Here is an 18,899-nt window from a genome sequence, read left to right as displayed (position 1 = left end):
ACAAAAGGAAATGCAAGATGGAGCGTGCACAAGGTGGTAACCCTCACAAGAATACAGTGCAGGTCTGGTTTGGAGATCTTTTAACACCACTGATGCTGGGAATCTGTTTTCTCCAAAGCAAACTGCAGCAAAATGAGGCAACCATAAGCAAAGGAGGCAGAAACATCCCTAAGTGATCCATTCACAGCAGCTCTTGCATGAGCAGACTCCTGTTCAAACACATACCAGGCTCCTGACATCATGACCAGCCCCAGGCACATCCAGGGTTTGTTTTTGCTGTCTCTCCAGCCTGACACCTCGCACTGTGGCAAAGGTATCAATCCTCCTCCCGGGTGGATTGCTCACATACTTTACCTATCAGAGCAGGGCTGTTGCCCCAGCTACCAGAGCATGCTAAGCCCCAGTTCACAGCTGAACAAAGGGGTCACCAATGACTTGATTTCATCACTTTTAATCCAATGGAAGAAATGTTGTCTTGCAGCAGGCTGTTGAGTAAGTGAAGCTGAATCTTTAACCCCATGACCTGCAAGATAAGGGTTTTGAGTGAGAGGCTGCTTCAACCCCAGCAGTTAAAATGCAGTACGTTCATCTCATTCTACCTGGAATGAGAGAACAGGGCACAGCAAACTTCATCTGTACCAGTGGAAGCCACATCTTTAACACTGCTACTTAAGTAGTGAAGAAAGTCACCTTTTGGGGACAAATTTGAGTTGCTACACACAATTGCCCTTGGTGCATCATAAATAAAAGCAGATTGCTCAGGGTGAGGTTATCCAGTCTACATTCATAGACTGGTTTGGGTGGGAAGGGACACCTTCCACTAGAGCAGGTTGCTCCAAGCCCCATCCAACCTGGCCTTGAACACTGCCAGGGATGGGCCATCCCCAAGCATCACTTTGCAAAAGCAGAGCTAAGGAACATGCAAACCAGCACGAAGCTTGGGATAAAGCCATGTCCTGCGTTAAGCTCTTCAGCACTGCAGAGAACTCACGTTGCAGAGGGATGAACAAGCTGACAGCATGTTTTTCTCTGGGAATTTCCCAGCCATAAATGGAAGCAGCCGCCTCCTCCACTGCTGGGGAGCAACTATTCCACTTCTTAAATAAGCAGGCTGACAGCTTAGGAGGGGCAACACACACATAATGGAAGAGAGTTGATCCAGCTGCGTAGCTCCTCATCGAATGTTATTTGAGGACCTATTACCCTATTAATATATATCCATAACGTGAGAGCAAGATGAATGCTATTTGGGAAACAGATTTACATAAACCATCACTTTCCTCACTGGCACTCCCATTCACGGGATGCTTCATGATAAATTCCACTCTGCCTTTTGGTGTAGTTCTGTAACCCAAGTTTGCTTTCCAAGACCAAGGAAGTACTTGATTCCATAAACACATAAATCTCTGGCCAGTTAAAGTCAGTTAAATACCTCACCCTGTCACGCAGTGCCTGATTTATGGTCCCTGAAACACTGGAATCCAAACCTCTACATCTTCCCCTCCGATGCCCAAGTATTTTAATTCACTACCAGCCCCTTCCAGTTGTGATGAACAGGGACATCTACCCCTCAAACACACGCAATACATCGCAGTTTGGAAGGATACAACCTGAAAACCACACACATATTCCTTGCCTTTTACTTCCAAGATCTGTTAAAGCTCAACACAACAAACCCTTCTTCAGCCCAGCTCCCTATCCAGTGCCGGTCAGGAAAGCCTGGCACATGCTGCTGGGGACTTCAGGACTGGAGGCTTGCTTTTGGGAGGAGAAGTTCATCCCTGTGTTTGACGGAAGCGAGATCCTGAGTACCTGAATAGCACAAGGATACCCACAAAGCAGCATCATTTAACTACGGCCTGAATCTTCAGTGAGGTCAAACATTGCAGACCCCTCGCCTATCTCATCAGGTTAGCCACAGGATCAATCTTCATTCAAGTAAAAGCACAGTGGATGGGAGCTTAGCAGGAAACCTTGATTCCCTACTCATTCATGCTGAAGAGCTGCTCCCAAATTGCACATGCACTATGGAAAATCAGAGCCCGAGAAGGACAGAGAGCCTGCAAGAAAAACTCACACTGTGCTTTCCAGCAGGTTTCCTTTGAGGCAAAAACACCAGCAGCCCTGCCTGGATAAAGCCACAGAAGATTAAGTCGTTTTCCAACCGGAACTCCAGCCTGGAGCATCCATAAGGTGCTGAAATGAAGCTCTGATTGTGAACGGCATTGACTTGGTGGCCAGAGAAGGAAACGCGCAGCCTTCTGCGGCAGAGCCTGCAGGTCCCAGCAGATTCCCTGCTGGAAGAGTTACAAGAATTCCCCATCTCTTCGCTGCCACGCTGACAAGGAACGCCAGGCACTACTTGGGAAGATTGCCTGTGCTGGTTGGTTTTAATTAAGCAAAGCCCCTTGAAAGCAATCCTGGTTATTAACATCGGAACGCACGTGAGGCACAACCTGAGGGACCAGAGAACACGCTGCTCAGCACGCTCCCTACCCCAATGAACGCCTCCCACCTTTGCTTCATTAAAGGAAAAAGGGAAAGAAGAGGAAAGAAGACTGTTTTGTTAATGCATTTCCTCTGGTTTCTGCAGCACAAGGCTGCAGCTCCTCTTCTGTCCCTGTAACAGCCACGCATACCGAGGTTATAAATGGAACCCTTTCAAGACCAGCAGTCCCTTTGATACTAAAATGAGCCTGGTTACCTTACCAGTCCTCCTGGAACCACAAACCTCAATGGCTGCTGCTTTGAAATGCATGGATATTTTACCTTTCCACCCTTTCCTGGGCTGAAAACTGCACAGAGGGCTCGGGACAGGGAACAGGATGCTCAGAGAAGCTGTGGCTGCCCCATCCCTGGCAGTGTCCAAAGCCAGGTTGGACACAGGGGCTTGGAGCAAGCTGCTCCCAACTTTAGGCCCAAGAACTGAGCAGAGCACTTAAAATTCCCCTGCTTTGGGATTCCGAACTTGTGCACACGAGCAAAGCTTTCAATTCCTGCCTCAGACTGGGTTTCATGCTTGGTTTTCCTTCGCTCCTCTTCCTGCTTTTATTCAGCAGATAGGTGGCTGGAACCCAGGCAGGCTAATGAATGCCTGACACAGCAGGCAGTAAATCTCAGCCCAGCAGCTCATCCCAGCTTTATTGCTTTAGGGTTTTCTTTCCCATTGCTGATAATTACAATAATGCACACGGGCAGGGGGCCAAGGCAGGAAGAATTATTGTCTGCAGGCAGATCTGGTGTGAGCTGATAATACCAGCCCCTGTTTGCCTTTGAATTTCAATGGCAGAAATGGCAGCCTTTGGCTTGCTTTAACTTGCTGGAAGGGGAGGAGTTCTCATCTGCTCGTCCTTTATTGACTCTTGGGGAGGAGGATCCTGCACCAGCAGCAAACTGGGAACCGGTGGGGAGCTGCAGTGTTAGCTGGGGTGCAGTTCATACTGGATGCCTAGCAGTGACAACCATCGATGGATCTTCATCCAGAGCTTTACCCTTCCTGCAGAGAAAAAGGGGAATTTCCAAGTACCTGTGACTGCCCTTGAAGCTCCTATTAATGAGGCAGCAGGTTACTTCCTCCTCCTCCTCTAGCTTATCATAAACGGAGCCTACACGAGCCATTGGGCAGATAATGTGCCTGTCAGACATCTGCACTGGGGAAGGGCCATGCTCAGATAGGGAAAGCAGCACTGCAGGCAGTACTGGTGCACAGCTAGTCCCAGCAAAGCCACAGCTCAGCATAGTCTTGGATTCCTGAAGTTGTTTGTGTAACGCAGTTGCCTTTGGCATCCTCTTTCCTACCCCCAGAGAGGCTGAGTTCACATCAACTCGCCTGGAACGTTCCCTGAACAAATGTTCCTGTACCCAGACCAGTGTCCTTTAGAAAGAGATTAATTTATAGGCCTCAAGCATGCAAAACTTGGGTCTAATGGCTGGGACTGGAACGGTTTACCACGAAAGCCACCCTGAAAATAGAGAAACCCAGCACTATTATGCCTTTAATAATCCTTACACAGTGCACAGGTAGGTCCAAATATGTTTCACCAGCCGAGCTGCCTTCCACTCCTCACAAGGATTTCGGGACCTATCTCCATGCAAAGCATTGGATGGCTGCACTTACAGCCTCTTCCTTCCCCTTTCCAGCAAAACACAGCACCAGAGCCACTGAAAGGCTCCATTTCATGCAGAGATCCTAAGTCATATCGCAGCACATGGAGCTGGACCTATTTATTCCTGGGCTAAACTAAGGCACAAAGTCAAGTGACTTGCCTAAGGTCACCCGTCAGCAGGCTCAGCCTGGTTTAATCCTCAACTCCTCATCGCTCCAATCTGTGCCATCATTTCTGTTGTGCACAGCAAGACTAATTACTGCCTTCCCACTGGAATTACTTGGGCATCCAAACCGCCTCGACTCCGCTTAGGAAAAGCATCTGGCTCTCCTTTTGGATTTCAGCTTCATTATTGAGCTGTTAACATGAACCATCACTGTTCATACCATAAAGGCTTCACTGACAACGGCACGCGTATGGGGGAGTACTGAGATATAACCCTGTTTTGTAACTTCTCCCCACGGTTTAATACAACTCCTTTCTATCTTAATGCTCTTCAGCTACATTAAGACTCAGGGAATAGAATCGCTGTGGTTACCGGGATACAGAGATTCCATAACACACAAGAAAGTACATTTCCAACATCTCCCATCACTTCAAAACAATTTGCACAAAGCAAAAATAACTTCTGGACTCAAACTCATCCCAACTCACACACGCAACATGTCCACTAGCTTTCCCAGTGGGAAAAGCTGGCAGAAAGGAGACCAGGAGAGTAACTTCTGGCTACTGAATCCAAGCGCTTTAGCATTCCAGGGGGGAACAAACCAAAACCCTGCCCTCAAAGCAGCACGAATATTGGTTTTATCTTAGTGGGAGCATCCCAAGGAAGCCTGCAATGTAGGAACTCAGCCTGACCGCCCATGGAACCACTCAGATGACTTAAGATTGTGTTTTTCCCTAATACACAAGTACCCAGAAAGCAAGCAGGAAACTACAGGGTGTATCTTAACAGAGCACCAGGAATTTGGAGTGGCAAGGAAAAATGCCTGGGGGAAAACAAATGCAAGATAAAGGAAAGATAACAAGGGGGAATGCAGTTTGGGTTTGCTTTCCAGCTCAAGTATCCCTCCCTTTACAGCTGTTGTTCAGGATCACAGGTTGGTTCCTGTGCAGACTGCAGTTGGTTTGGAACATGGAAAAACACCCATTTCATACCTTCATGTCCTGCAGTTGGGTAACACACCAACTTCCCTATAGCACACAGGAATAAGCCACTCACTGTGCATCGCTCTAATGAAGCCCTGAGGGTCATGCTGATCGCTTTCCAGCCCAAAATTCACCATCTTCTGGGAAACAAAAATCACTCCAAACCCAAATTTATGGTAATTCTGCTGTCCAAAGAGCCCAGCTCAAACTTCAAATGGGGAAGAGGAATCCATGAGGTTTTTAGGTCTTGCCTTGCCAAACCATGCTGATGACCATCTTCTGAACACAGCAAAGTCCCCGCTCATCTATTTGATCCAAGGGCCGCTTTGCCAAGTGAATGCTGATCCAGATCAAAATGAACAAAGTACCAAAAAGCTATGGATGAGCTTTGCTGTTTTCAGCATCCAAACGGACGCTGTAAGTGTAAATGTAACCACATTTATACTCACATCTTTAAAGCTCCTGGCAAAAGCACAGGTTGCTGCAGTTGCGGTACCTGCTGTTCCCAGATTCAGCTACAGCAAAGGAAGCTCTTTCACCCAAAACAGAAAACTTCAACCTAAACATCACCCCAGGAACTTTCAGTTTTCAGTCCTCACTGGCTCCAAGATAAATGCAAGAGATTTAACTCAGCCAAACCACCTCAGATTCTCACCCCAAACCAGCCTTTCATTCCCCAGCCTGCAGCTGTTCTTGATCGCAGTAAACAGCAGTAAAGCCAATGAAAGGCTGCCGGTTTCCTGCCACTAATGCTGGCAACGTGGAGAAGAAGGAGCAAGCACACAGGAGCAGGTTAAAGCCTGACAAGCACTACCCTCTTGTGAGCAGCAAAGAGGCTCAAGTGCAGGAGGATGGCCCGGAGCAAGCTTCCAAAAGTCCGATGGCAAAAGCTTAGTTTGAAGCTTGTGTCCCATCAGTGAACAGCTCTCAGAAGCATCCTGGTATTACGAGCAGGATTTGGGCTCAAATCTCCCAACTTCCTTCCTCCTTCCGAAAGCAGAGGATAAAGGGTGGACTTCCATCTATTCCCTGGATTGCCAGCGCCTAGATTGAGCAGTCTGACACACCACAAGTCAAATAACAAAGAGCTTTCTGAAGTCCCCTAAAGTTCTGTCAGCAGCAGGGTCACTGAAAGTAAAGGAGCTCAGTAATGGCTTAATGGATTTCCATTTTTTACCCTTTAAAAGCAATCCTGACTAATTTAGTAGCATTTGCTTTCTAAAGCATTAATTTATCAGCCAGGGTTTAATCATCACAGCATCCTATCATAGCCAGGCTAGCACAGAGAAACTCTAATGGCTGTATTAAACAGTCCCTTTAAGGGAAGCAACACATCTCTACTTAGAAGAGCTGCTTAATGCTATTAGAAAATTAAGGGGTCATTTATAGCACAGACAGAGCTGGGTAAGTTGAGATCCCAGTTCAACAGAAGCCAGCCCAGAACCCCAAACAGTTCACACTGCCCCACGTTTAACTGGTGGTGTATGCTGTACAAACACACCTGAGCTTTATAGTTCCTCCATCCCTATCACAGCTGCAGCACTGCATGGAAATACAACAAAATGGGAGAGCTGAATTTTACCTTGGATATAAAAAGAGATTCCAACTTGTGAGCAGGAACTCTGTGTACACTGATACCTGTTTTCTTCAGGTTTCCTTTAGCATTTTCCAGGAATTACCAAGAGAGGGATGGAGATGCTTGCTTCTTTTCTGTCTACTTAGCTGGTGGAAGAAGTTCCATACTGCAGCTGCATACATATGATGGTCAGTTCTCTGCACTTCACCGTGCCTTAAACAGGCAGCACACACCGAGAACTTCCATCATGTCAAATCCTCTGAAAGGTCTCTGAAAGGTATTACTATTCCATCTCTTTTATTGCAAACCCTTTGTCCAGGCTGTCCATCACAGCAGCAAAACTGGCTTTTTTTTCCCTAAAGACCTAGTATTCTCCAGTAAAGAAATACTTCAAGATATGTTATTTTGAACACAAGGATTCCAACCAACTCCTTGTTTTCCTATTTGGAAAAGGCTATTGGACAGAAGACAGCAACTACTGGTACATAGAGAAGGTACTGGTACTTACAGAAGCTCTTTTGCTTGTTCTGATGCTCTTGTCCAGCGTGATCTTAAGGTCCTTTCCAACCCTAACTATTCTATGATTCGTGATACACACTTGAGTGAGAAAGACATAGAACAAGTTTTAACTTCCTTGGCCCTCCAAGCAGATAGGGACAGCAATGGAAACTCTGCCTTTACACGCAAAGCCCATGCCTAGGACCATGCTTGGAGCATAGATCGATCTGTGCACTGATGCAAAAGGATGCTCACCATTTTCCTAGCCATAGGCTGAGTAGTTTCATTAGAGCTTTCTCTAAGTCAGAGGATGAAAATGTTGCCATAAAGTTCTAACCCCGGGGAGCTGGGGTTTTATTTTCACTGATGGGACTTCAGCCATGGCCTGTTAAGGTGGTTTTTAACTCTAAACATGGCTATGGAGGCATCTCAGCTGCAAGCTTTCAATAGTAACCTCACCAGAACGTGGTAAATCACTGCTGTGGATAAGCCCTATGGAATATATACAGATGTTTGACAACATAGAACAGTTAGGGTTGGAAAGGACCCTCAGATCATCTAGTTCCAACACCCCTTCCGTGGGCAGGGACACCTCACACATAACACATCAGTACCCAAGAAGGCCATGTTGAAATCAGAGCTTGATGATGCAATAGCATGAGACAGTTAGAAACTGTGTCTCAGTTTCATATCCTTCTTGGGGACCACTTAGAAGAAAAACAACCCTTTAGAGCCCAACTGAGCTCCTGAACAGACTAAATGTGAATTCTCTTGGAGGCTGCCTGCCCCTGCACAATGCCCAGCTAGCCTGGACAACAGTGACACCCATACTAGGTGAGTTTGTGCTATGAAGCCAGAAGCATTCAGAGGACTCTTGAGACTTCTTCTATCAGACTGAGGAGGAAAACGGGTTAGGAAACAGGCACAAAATGAACGGATGGGTGTCAAGGTTGGCATGGAAAGGACAAAAGGCCTAGCTATTCCATTAGAGCCTGCCTATATCTTCATCCCTATCAATAAAAGGGATGTATTAGCCCAGAGAGGTGGGAATAATAAGGACAGAGCTCTGCTTTGAGGCCACTATTCCCAAAGGTATTTCTCACCAACAAAGACTGCTAAGCACATGATTTAAGTTTCACTCAGGAGCCACAGTGTTGCATAGGGGACCAACTACACAGGAGACAAAATGAGAGCAAGAAAGTATATCTGCAAACAGCAGGATGAGTGTTTCATATGCAAACTAAGTTCCAGTTTCAGCTCTCTGCAATATGAGCACCTCAAACCTGGCTCGAGTTGATGATGTTCACACCCTGATGCATTCCAACAGGCTGGACCAGCGCAGCATGTGCAATCTGTATCTTTATTTTGTGCTTTACATGACACGTGGTGTTATTTTGCAGCTTAATGGCTATTTTAATCCTCTCCATCACCGAAGAACGTCATCTTTGACGTGATGTAGATGCATACCGTTCAATGGGAGCTGCTTGGAGATGTATTTCAAGAGATATTCCAAGGCAAATCCTTACAAAACCAAAATCTCTGCTTTACTTCATCTGCAGTATTTAAAGCTAGCTGTTATAAACAGTAAAAACCTACCAGCTCCCTATTAGGGGACGAGAAGCAGCTTAAAGGCAGGTTTAATCATCACATACTGTTAAAAAAAACAGCAGAACAATATGAGAAAAGCTAACTTTTGGCCAAAATATTGCAATATAGCAACAGGAACCCCAAAAAGCCAAACTGAAACCAAGGACAGCACTGAAGTGGAGTCATCTTCGCTCCTCTCTTGAAGAAAAAGGCCATTTAGAGCCTTCTACACTAGAGATGAAGCTTGCAGTTTTGTGGGTATCTTGATAGCATTCTGCTCTGGAGCAGTTTGCTGTTTGCATGCACAGGACTTAGAAGTTGGCCAGTTCAGAACAGGAATGCTCTTGAAATAGAGCAGCACCTATTACAACAGGATGCCAAGGATGCATTCTAGTCAGTGCCCTGCAATGACAGAGGGAATTAACATGCTGTGGAAAGCCTCCCATATGGGTATATACTGTGAGAAGTATTCTCTTCCTCCCACCAATTCACATGGAAATCTTGCTCCATGTAGTTGCTCACATGTTGTAGTTCCATCCAAACCTCGGAATTTCAGCCTCTACTTCAACATGCCTTTTGCCTGTATTGTGGCATTTACATGGAAGCATATGGGGAAAGACTTCCTGCCATCCTAACGTTAGGAATCAAGCTCTTCTTGTCAGTCTTCCTTAGGGCCACCCTGCTGAGGGAAGGATCTGGTGGAGAGGGAGAGAAGGCAAAAGGACTTTGTCTCTTAACCTGAGAGATGAAGACATCCTGAAGCGAGATGCATTTCAAAGGATGGATTCATTCCTATCTAAACCCTCTGCACAGAACACAGCATGGGGGACTCAAACCCCAGGTGATGACAGTTTTCAGTGTCATTAGCCAAAGTTCTCATTCACCAACCCAAGTAGAGCTGTACACGCACACAATGAGAAGACCAACAAACAGAGAAGGTGAGGGAGAGCCAAGCAAATCACAAGCTGTGATTCAAACCATGAAGCCAGCTCTGGCCAAGGCTGGGATACAGCAGTGCAAAGCCTCCATTACATCAAGGCTGAGCTCTGTCAGGCCATTCATCTCCTGCCTTTGTGAGTGGTGAATTGCTTCCGAGCAGGCGGCTGTTGCCCCAAACAGAATCTCCACATACTGAGTAGCTTTGTTGCAGAGCAACTCTCGATGCCATCTGAACAAGACAGCTTTTATCAGGAGCAACAGGGGCAGGAACACTTCTTCCCCAAGCCTCCAGCGGGTCTCTCTTGCTGTGACACGATGCTGTGTGCCAGGCTCCACGCATCCATAGGAACACCCCAACTTCAGTCCATGACCCACACGCTCAGCCTCTTCTGGGGTCTGGTTCTTGCCTAAGTCCTCAGCACCGTGTCCAAAGGCTGAGCTCTAATACACCAACACGTTGCCAACCCAAAATCCCAACTTTCTTGGTTGACCATCAAGGAAAAAACCTTGTTCACTGCTTGAGGTTTTGAGGCTCTACTTTAAGACTGTGGAAACAAAGCAGTTATTTCAAACCCTGCAACTCAAACTACTTAAAGTAACTTAATGTTATCCCAGCAGTACAAATGGGAGCTGTGAGCATCACAGAATAAGTCTGTGTTGGAAGGGACCTTCAATGGTCATCTAACGCCCTGCAATGAGGCCATCAGGATACTCAGAACCACATCCAGCCTGGCCTTGGATGTCTCCAGGGATGGATGATGCTCCATTCAAGAGTAATAACTGGACACGCAGCAGCATCAAAGCACATACATGAGCACTGCCATACCCTACCCTTGAGAACTCGGCTCTGACCAAGCCCCTCAACGCAGGCTGGTGTGCTGTGCCTGGATCCTGCCACCGCTCCCTTCTTTCGGGTTTCTAAACACGTATGTGTGAAACACTGCAGACATCAAATCCAATTTCTTCAGCAAGAGCTGTGATAAATTATGCAGAGACAGACTCACGTTCAACTGCTGATACAGTCGCTGGGAACTCGGAGCGCAGGCCTGAACCCACATGCTGCATTTCATCTTTGGAGAGCAACACTCAGCAGATAAAAGCCCCTCTCTATTTGAGCCACAATTACCGTACCACTACCAGCCTAGGGAGTCAACTGGTGCTTGGGATTAGTGATTTACAGTTCATGGAGGATCATTTTTGGCAAGTTACTAGTCCCAGTACGAATGGGAAAAGATTAAACAGCGATAAAACACCCTATGACTTAACTTAGACCTGGCAACGTGTCATGCCAAGCCCAAAACCACATAGAGGACGTGGTGCTTAAAAGCTTTATGTTGGAGATTACCGTGGGTCTAAGCAGAGACCAGCTTCTGCTGTGAATATACAATCCAAATCCACTTGAAACAGGAGTGCATCGTGTTCATTGTGACAGATGGCAACGGCAAGACTTTGCTTTCTGTTCCTGTCACTTCACACCACAGCATCAGAACCAGTGGAATTCACCACGCCAAAACCCCAAAGAAGAGGGACAAAGCTTTCAACGGGAGCTGGAGCTAAAAATAACAGAAGGGCCTTTAAAGAGCAGCCCAAAGATGAAACAGAAATGCAAATGTTTGGCTTTTGATTTCAGCACTGCAGTTAGCATAGGGCAACTCCTGGAAAATACCCAGCACTCCACCAAGGCTGTTTCATCTCCGCTATAGCATCATCAAGAGACCATTTCCGAGGTCTCCTCTCTGACTGCTTCAGTGCTTTGAGGTGGCAGATTAAAGAAGGCAAGCATAGCATCTGCGTGAGAAAATGCAAGCTCCTGTTGCACAGAGTTAACAGAAGAATGCAAGAATTTGAACCCCCAAAACACTGACGACACCTCAGAACGTATCAGACATCTGAGAACAGAACCGAAGCAGCAAGTGTTTGTTGGAGGGGGAAAAAAGGACCTAAATAAGGGAACTCTAGAGGTTAAACACTACTTCTATTTAAAAGTGATCAGTAAAATGATCCTTCTTACATGGAAACTTCCCTATCAACCTGCTGTTACAGCCAGGAGCCCAGACATCACTGTGTGCTTGCAGCCGCCTCGACCTGCATCGAAAGACCCTTTTGGCTGCTGTAATTTTGTTAGAGAGAAACTATTGCATGCAGTCACTTAAATGCATCCCTGTCCCAGAGCCAAAGCCTGGCATCCGAGTGCTGAAGCACGCTTAGCATCCACGCTGCACCTCTGCATGGTACCAGGTTGGAATCGCATTGCCAAGAGGAGAGCCATAACACTACTGATGGCTCGGTGCCTTACCTGGAGCCAAGACACATGAAGCTTTAGTGACATTCCTGGGAAGGAACAGTCAGCTCCCACCTTCTATGGGTTTCTCTTCAGGCTGCAGCTGTGCTGGCCATTTCTAAGCCCTTCCTATTTGGTGACTTGCAAAACTCAGGCTCAAAGTCATCATTTCATGATGTTTTTCAGTCCCAAAAGGCACCAAGGAGTTGCTGATTGCGCCTCTTCTGTAAGCTTCTTTAAAGCTGGCTGCACAGGATAGCAACGGCAGAGCCAGCTCCATCAACTGGAGGCAGCCACAGCAATCCACCACACTGCTGACCAGGGCAAAATCCTAACAGTTGGAATAACTGGTGGGAATCTCCAAAGTTCAGAAGAGGAAACCCCCAAGAAGAAGCCTACAAAGAAGATGAATTTAAACTCTGTATTGCCACTGCTCAGCAGGCTTGAGAGCTAAGACTGAGCCCAGATACTACGGCAGGAGGTTAGAGGTGGATGAGTTTTAAGGTCCTTTCCAGCCCAAACCAGGCTGGGATTCTATGAAGTGCCACCAAGAGCAGCAATTCTGACTCCTCACACTAGTTAAGAGCGACTGGCACTAAAGATATAACCCAAAAGGAAGGGCTGCCATGGATAAACTCGTACAAGAACATGATTGCGGCTGACAGCACGAAACACAACCAAACATTATAACTAAATTTAATCCATATAAGGGCCTATCTTTCAAAACTAACGCATTTATTCTCTCTCCCTCTGGCTGTACACAGAATACCCAGTGTAATACATCAAACCCAAGCGCTGGTAAGCGGCTTAGCCACATGCATTTCTGGTCAGGTGGGTCCCTGATTACATAAAGCCAAGCAGGCTGGTTTGCTGTCAGAACGATGCCTTTAACACTGTTTGCAGGCCATGAGGATTCTCATTGTTCAGCCCAAGTTGGAACTTGGGACAACCACACAGAGAGGTGCAATTGTGTGTTTTAAACACAGAATCACAACCTGCTTTGGAAGGGATCCTTAAAGCTCACCCAGTTCCAAGGGCAGGGACACCTTCCACTAGAGCAGCTTGCTCCAAGCCCCTGCATCCAACCTGGCCTTGAACACTGCCAGGGATGGGGCAACCACAGCTTCTCTGGGCACCCTGTGCCAGCGCCTCAGCACCCTCACAGGGAAGAGCTTCTGCCTAAGAGCTCATCTCAATCTCCCCTCGGGCAGTTTAAAGCCATTCCCCTTGGCCTGTCCCTGCATCCCTTGTCCAAAGCCCCTCTCCAGGTTTCCTGCATCCCTTTTAGGCACTGGAAGATGGGGTGAAGGTAGTGAATCTGCAAACCTAATGGTTAGAAATTCCTCTAAACCCAGCCAAACTCTCTCTTCTGAAATGCACATTTTCTTGTGCTCGGTCTCTCAGGAATTCACTTCTTTCCCCTACAGCACGTAACCTGAAGCACAACTTGCCCTGTTTTAGCTGAAGTTACCCTTTAGCCTGCTGCTTCCAGTGAGGAGCCACCAGCCCTCCTGAACCAGAGAAGAAAAACAAGTATGCCACTTGGTCAGGCCACAAGAAAGAGAAACCTGCCCATTTACTTCACTCACATCTTCCTTCTTGCTGCTTTATAACTTAGTAGTAAGCATACAATACATATATGCATCTACAGAGTTCCTTTGAGGCTTTGTGCAATGTTGTCAATCTATTTCCTCTCTCCACACCCCTTAGTGCAGCAACAAAGCTGAAAAATGGCAATACTGGAATGCAAATAACAAAATTAATACAGTCAAAGTGCCCTAAAGACTCCATTTAAGATAAACAGGAAGGTAAAAGCTGTGGCAAAGAGCTATGGGCCAGTAGAAAGAGCAGGCAGTGGCATATAGAATCAACTAGGTTCGATAAGACAGTCAAGATCATCAAGTCCAACTGCTCCCCCAAGACAGTGCATTTCTCTTCTATTTCCAACTGAAGACCAAGGTTTTGGTTTAAGTACGCTTACAGAAGCAGATGCTACAGTCAGAATAACTTCTATAGACAACATTAAGGTCCAAATGCCCCCAAGAAGACACATAAAGAGTAAAAAAACAGGTATAATTTTTACAAGCATCATCTAAGGAGAAGCTTAAACGGCATACAGAGCACTGACACTGCATTAATCCTTCCTTTGCACTGTAAGGGGCTGAAGGAGTAGCTGTATGCGATGATCATAAAGCTCACACCCAGCAAAAGCCACCTACACAATAGGTTTGAATAGCTCTCAGGAGATGCAACGAACACATTAACACCAAAACCCAACGGCAGAGACATTAATGCCCAAAACCCCTTTGAGAGAGAGGCCATAAATATTCCACACATGAAACAAGAGGAGCTGAAGGCCTTCTCCAAAGAGCAGGGCTTACCTTGCCACGGCATTCCACAATGCAGCAGGAATTCCAGAGCCTCTGCAATAGCAGATGTCCATCTGATGGGCTTTATCCCCTCGCACACAGCTCTGCTTTAGAGATGCTTTTGTCGAGGAACCCTTTCATAGGAAATTCTATTCCCTACCAGTTACTGGGAAGCGTGAGGGAAACCAAAGGCCACAGGCTCCAGGCTGGAATTTTACTGCTTCTCCTCAAGACTTCAACAGAGGAGTGGAAATTTCCCCTAGGTGGAGTTCTTTGTTCAATGCAGCAGGCAATTACAAGTCCCCAAGGGCTGCAGAAATGGCACAAGGCTCATTTCTGTCGGTGCGAACTGAAGCACACAGAACGGATAACATAAAACACATCCTTCTGCTGCAAAACACACTGCTGGGGGGGGGGGGGGGTGTCTCACCCCAAATCCTGGTGGTTTGGAACAGGCAGGTAAGCATTTGGGAGAGCTTTGGAAACAGCCATTGGAAGCAAACCTGATTAAAGAGAAGCAATACCGAGTCTGCATCACCTCTGATCTGATTAGACTAAAAGGTCAAGTGATAAAGAAGAAACTTTGCATCTTTGAAGGCCTCGAGGGCACCACACAGGCAGTTTATCATTGGGATACACATCCAATTAGAACCGATTTCTCCTCTTTCCCCAGCTGGCATCAACGTCGCTGTGGCAGCGGGCACCGAATCCAGCACAACCCCAAGACACACACTGCTCAAATGCAACACCAAGAGCTGCGCATCAGTGATTCCTCCAAGCTCTTCTATTCGGATTCATCCAGAAAAGGCACTGTTAAAGGTTATCTGCCATCAACCACAATGAGCTGAAAGGGAGACTGACTGTCCCCAGCCACCAGCCCTTGGGAACGCCCTGGACAAAGGTTCAGGTACCAGCAATTCAAAGGAGAAGACACATCTGCCACTCCCAGATGTGTTTTCGATGGCAAAGAAAGGCAGAAACTCAAATTGTGGTCCCTAAGAGGATTACTGGGTGCTCTAGGGACAGGGACTGGTGGCTGAGATCATCAAGGAAAGCAAATCCACCTAAACGGGACCGTGCCAATCCAACTAAACTAATCACTGCAGCCACTGCTATGGGTTTTCCTTAACTCCATCTTCAAACATCACCTTTATTACTACAAATAATAAATAAGCAATCTCCTGTCTATTGGTCATCCTGTTATCTGGCAGCATCCAATAGGTATCGCAGCCTAAAACCCCAAACCAGTAACCATTCCGCTCCCTAAGCTCCGCATCCATGAGGAAACCTGGCAGCAGCAGAGCCTGGAGAGCTGCAGTCCCCCACAGACATGGCAACGGCAGAGGATGCAGCAAAAGGAGGAATTCCAGTGACATTTTGTGTCAGCGGATGCTGTTGTGTCTTCAGAGGATGCACACTGTGCTGAGGACAAGCTATGCACTAACACTGCCCCACACCAGCCTGCAATCCCAACCCTAACACAGGATGAGGAATGATGTTGGAAGGGTTTCACTGCCATCAACACCCCCCTTCTCATGGGTTGCCAGCCCCTCCTGGGGTGCTGAGGGCTCCTTTAGCCAATCCCTCTGCCCATCCTGTGAGTGGCAAATCCCAGGATCTGCTTCATCGGATGGACACCGGGCTTCGGGATGAAATTACAGCTGGCATTCTGTAGTCCGCAGCAGCAGCTTCCCAAAGGGATGTGCACAAGGCTGGAATTAGCCTCGGATATGACAGAGGAAGTGACCTGCAGCTGGAGGAGTTCCCAAACAAGCGCAGAGAGCTCAGATTTAACGGGGCCACCCCAAAGGCAGCCAGGGCAGTCCCCTTCCACCGAGGCAAAGCCAAGCAACCGGATCTGACACTCTCAGCGCAGCCCCAACGGGCACGAGGTTATCCTTCTCCCAGTGACAATTATCACCACGTTCCATTGATGTATGGAAACGGAACAGCAGGAATGGTCCAAGGGAGGTGGAACACTGCTCTCCATAGCTGTCGAGAAGTCACTGAGTGATATCACGCAACACACATGCAAAGCTATTACAGAGCCCCACTCATGGCCACTTATTCACTACCCCCAGCTCCAGATTTGAGGCAGATGCTCTGCTTAACCAAACCTGCTTGATTTTCCTGCAAACCAGCAAGTCAAGCCATGCGCAACAGCCACAAGCCCGTTCTTTATCCATCCAATAACCCAGAACCTACACAAGGCAGCTGTATCCCCAGCCAACAGCCACGCACCGATTCCTAAACCCTACTGATGTGCCACCTTTGAAGCCCAGCACATCCTTTGCCCTTTGTTTTGCTGTTTCACTCGAAAAGGCAGGTTATGGTGTGAAGTTCTTCAATCAGGGTTTTTTTCATCCCCATTTTGTTGTCGAGATCGAGAAATCACACGAAGTTTTGGGGGGTTAGGGGTAAAGTCGGGATTTCCCCCCCTCCAATTCCATTCATAGAGAGGCAAATGTAACATACATTCATGTATTGGTGTAGATATGTGTGTCTGGGGTACAGTTAAGTACACTCTCCAATTACTTCCATGCGGAGATATAAACGTAATACGTCCATGGATATACACAGGTATAGATGTGCGTGTATTTACGCATATATATTGCGATATCTAAGCCATTTTCATATCAACTGCAAACCCTTAACCCCTGCCTGAAGCATCCCCTCCAAAAAACCAAGGAAACGGCTCAAGCCCGAGGATTTACTCGGGATTTACCAAGCGGATGCAATCAAACGGATCCGTTTAACCGAGGCTTTTCTCTCCCAAACTGCGCTCTAATACTCTCCTAAGCTTCTAGACCAATCCGAAGCTCCCCACTCCTGCACCGTGCCAACAATGCAGAGGTCACTTCCCAAAGCAAGCCCCGACCGCGGAGCATCCCGACGGGACGAAGCTCCCAATCCAGACCCGAGGCCTGCGGTCTCCGCCTGGAAGCGCTCTGCCTGAAGACACGGACCCACCACCCGATGAGAAGGAAGAAGCCGCTCCAGCTCCCTCTCCCTTCAGCGCACCTCCTGCCCACCGCAGCCCGGCTCTCATCCACGGCCGAAAGGGCTTGCAACACCCCGGTAGAGACGGCGAGAAAGTCCCACCGCGGCCTCCCCTCCGCCGCCAGCCAACGCCCGGCGCTCAGGCAGCCTCCCAGGGGAGCCCGCTCCCTCAGCGGGCAGCGGCACCGGCCCCCTCGGCCCGTACCCACCTCGATGTACCCAGCGAGCGTGGCCGCGGGGCCGGCCAGCCCCAACAGGAGCAGGAACGGGAAGCGCAGCGCCGGTGCCATCGGTGCCATCGCCTCCACCCGCGGGGAGGACCCCGGTGGGAATTCCACCCCCTTTTAGTGTTAGATATAGACTATAAACGTACACCAGCGACCGACTCCTTATATAGGGGAGTATAAAGGGGCACGGGGCCTATGGCCATGGGGGTTTATAGGCTATAAACCCTCCCTCCTCCTCCCCCCACGCTGCAAAGAGAGGGGTGTAGTAATAAAAGGAAAATAAGGCAATTTCCTCATCTTTTCTGCTTTAAAACAATGAGTTATAAAATAAAGCTATCTCTACATCTAGGCCCAGCTTCTTGACCCCCGTGCTACCCACAAGCTCCAAGCCCTGCTTGATGTGCAATGAAAACCAACGCTATCGTGGTAAGTTTTTATTCCTTTTTAGTGCTTTTTCTCCTTAAAACACAGCTGTTGGATAATAATCACCAGTTGCTTCATCCTGTCACCAACACAGAGGGCAAAATCACCGTGGGGTGCTGCAAAGGCAACACAACACCCACCACAACCCTGTGTAAATGCAGCAAAGCTCTTTGTACAGGTTAGTTAAATGGACACACATCTCTACGATACAGCATCACAACCATCATCATCACCACCACCACCTTCTTCTCTTCTGCCTCTGGTTCCTTCCCATGCAGATACTCTGCCACAGCAAATAGCACTGTTTAAAGACACATTTAAGCTTTAAACCCAATTGGCACCAACACTGCTTTCATTTCACCCTATTTTAATTTCACCCCATGACTTTTATAGCAAGGAGTTAAATAATCAAGCCCTTCTGGAACAAAGAGCTACCAAGCTGCTGCTACAGTTGCCCTTCCATACTCTTACTAGTGCCTTCTTAGCCTTTTCTTTGGCTCGAGTCACATACTTGAGTCACTTGGATGGAAATACATAAGGTGGAAAAAAAGACCAAACTCAGAGTTAAAGACTTCCATTCTCAACTTCTATATTCTCTATATGGCTCTTAGAAGCACTATTGTCTTCAATGGGTGAAGGGAATATTGCTGAAGTGTTGCAGTGGGGGTAAATCTCTATACTAGGTCAATAAGCAGCCCTGTTGTAATTAAACCAGCTGACTAGACCACTACTCTCTTATTATGG

General features: G+C 47.5%; 1 protein-coding gene across 5 annotated transcripts in view; it reads right to left on the bottom strand.

Annotated features, from left to right (window-relative positions):
• The window catches only part of APLP2 (amyloid beta precursor like protein 2), a 42,715-nt gene extending 24,919 nt beyond the window's left edge, over positions 1-17,796 (bottom strand). For all 5 annotated transcript variants that reach the window (XM_057432937.1, XM_057432945.1, XM_057432955.1 and 2 more), the window contains exon 1: positions 17,715-17,796. In XM_057432937.1, coding sequence (XP_057288920.1) covers positions 17,715-17,795 — 81 coding nt within the window. In that variant the 5' untranslated portion in view covers position 17,796. The remainder of the gene's footprint in view (positions 1-17,714) is intronic.
• Positions 17,797-18,899: the final 1,103 nt, after the last annotated feature.

Source organism: Pezoporus wallicus, unplaced genomic scaffold (genome assembly GCF_028554395.1).
Source record: "Pezoporus wallicus isolate ANWC-B61680 ecotype Strahan unplaced genomic scaffold, APGP_CSIRO_Pwel_v1 contig_11829, whole genome shotgun sequence".
NCBI classification, from domain to species: domain Eukaryota; kingdom Metazoa; phylum Chordata; class Aves; order Psittaciformes; family Psittacidae; genus Pezoporus; species Pezoporus wallicus.
The sequence above is the reverse complement of the archived record's forward strand: the minus strand, read 5'-3'. Positions and strand labels throughout refer to the sequence as shown.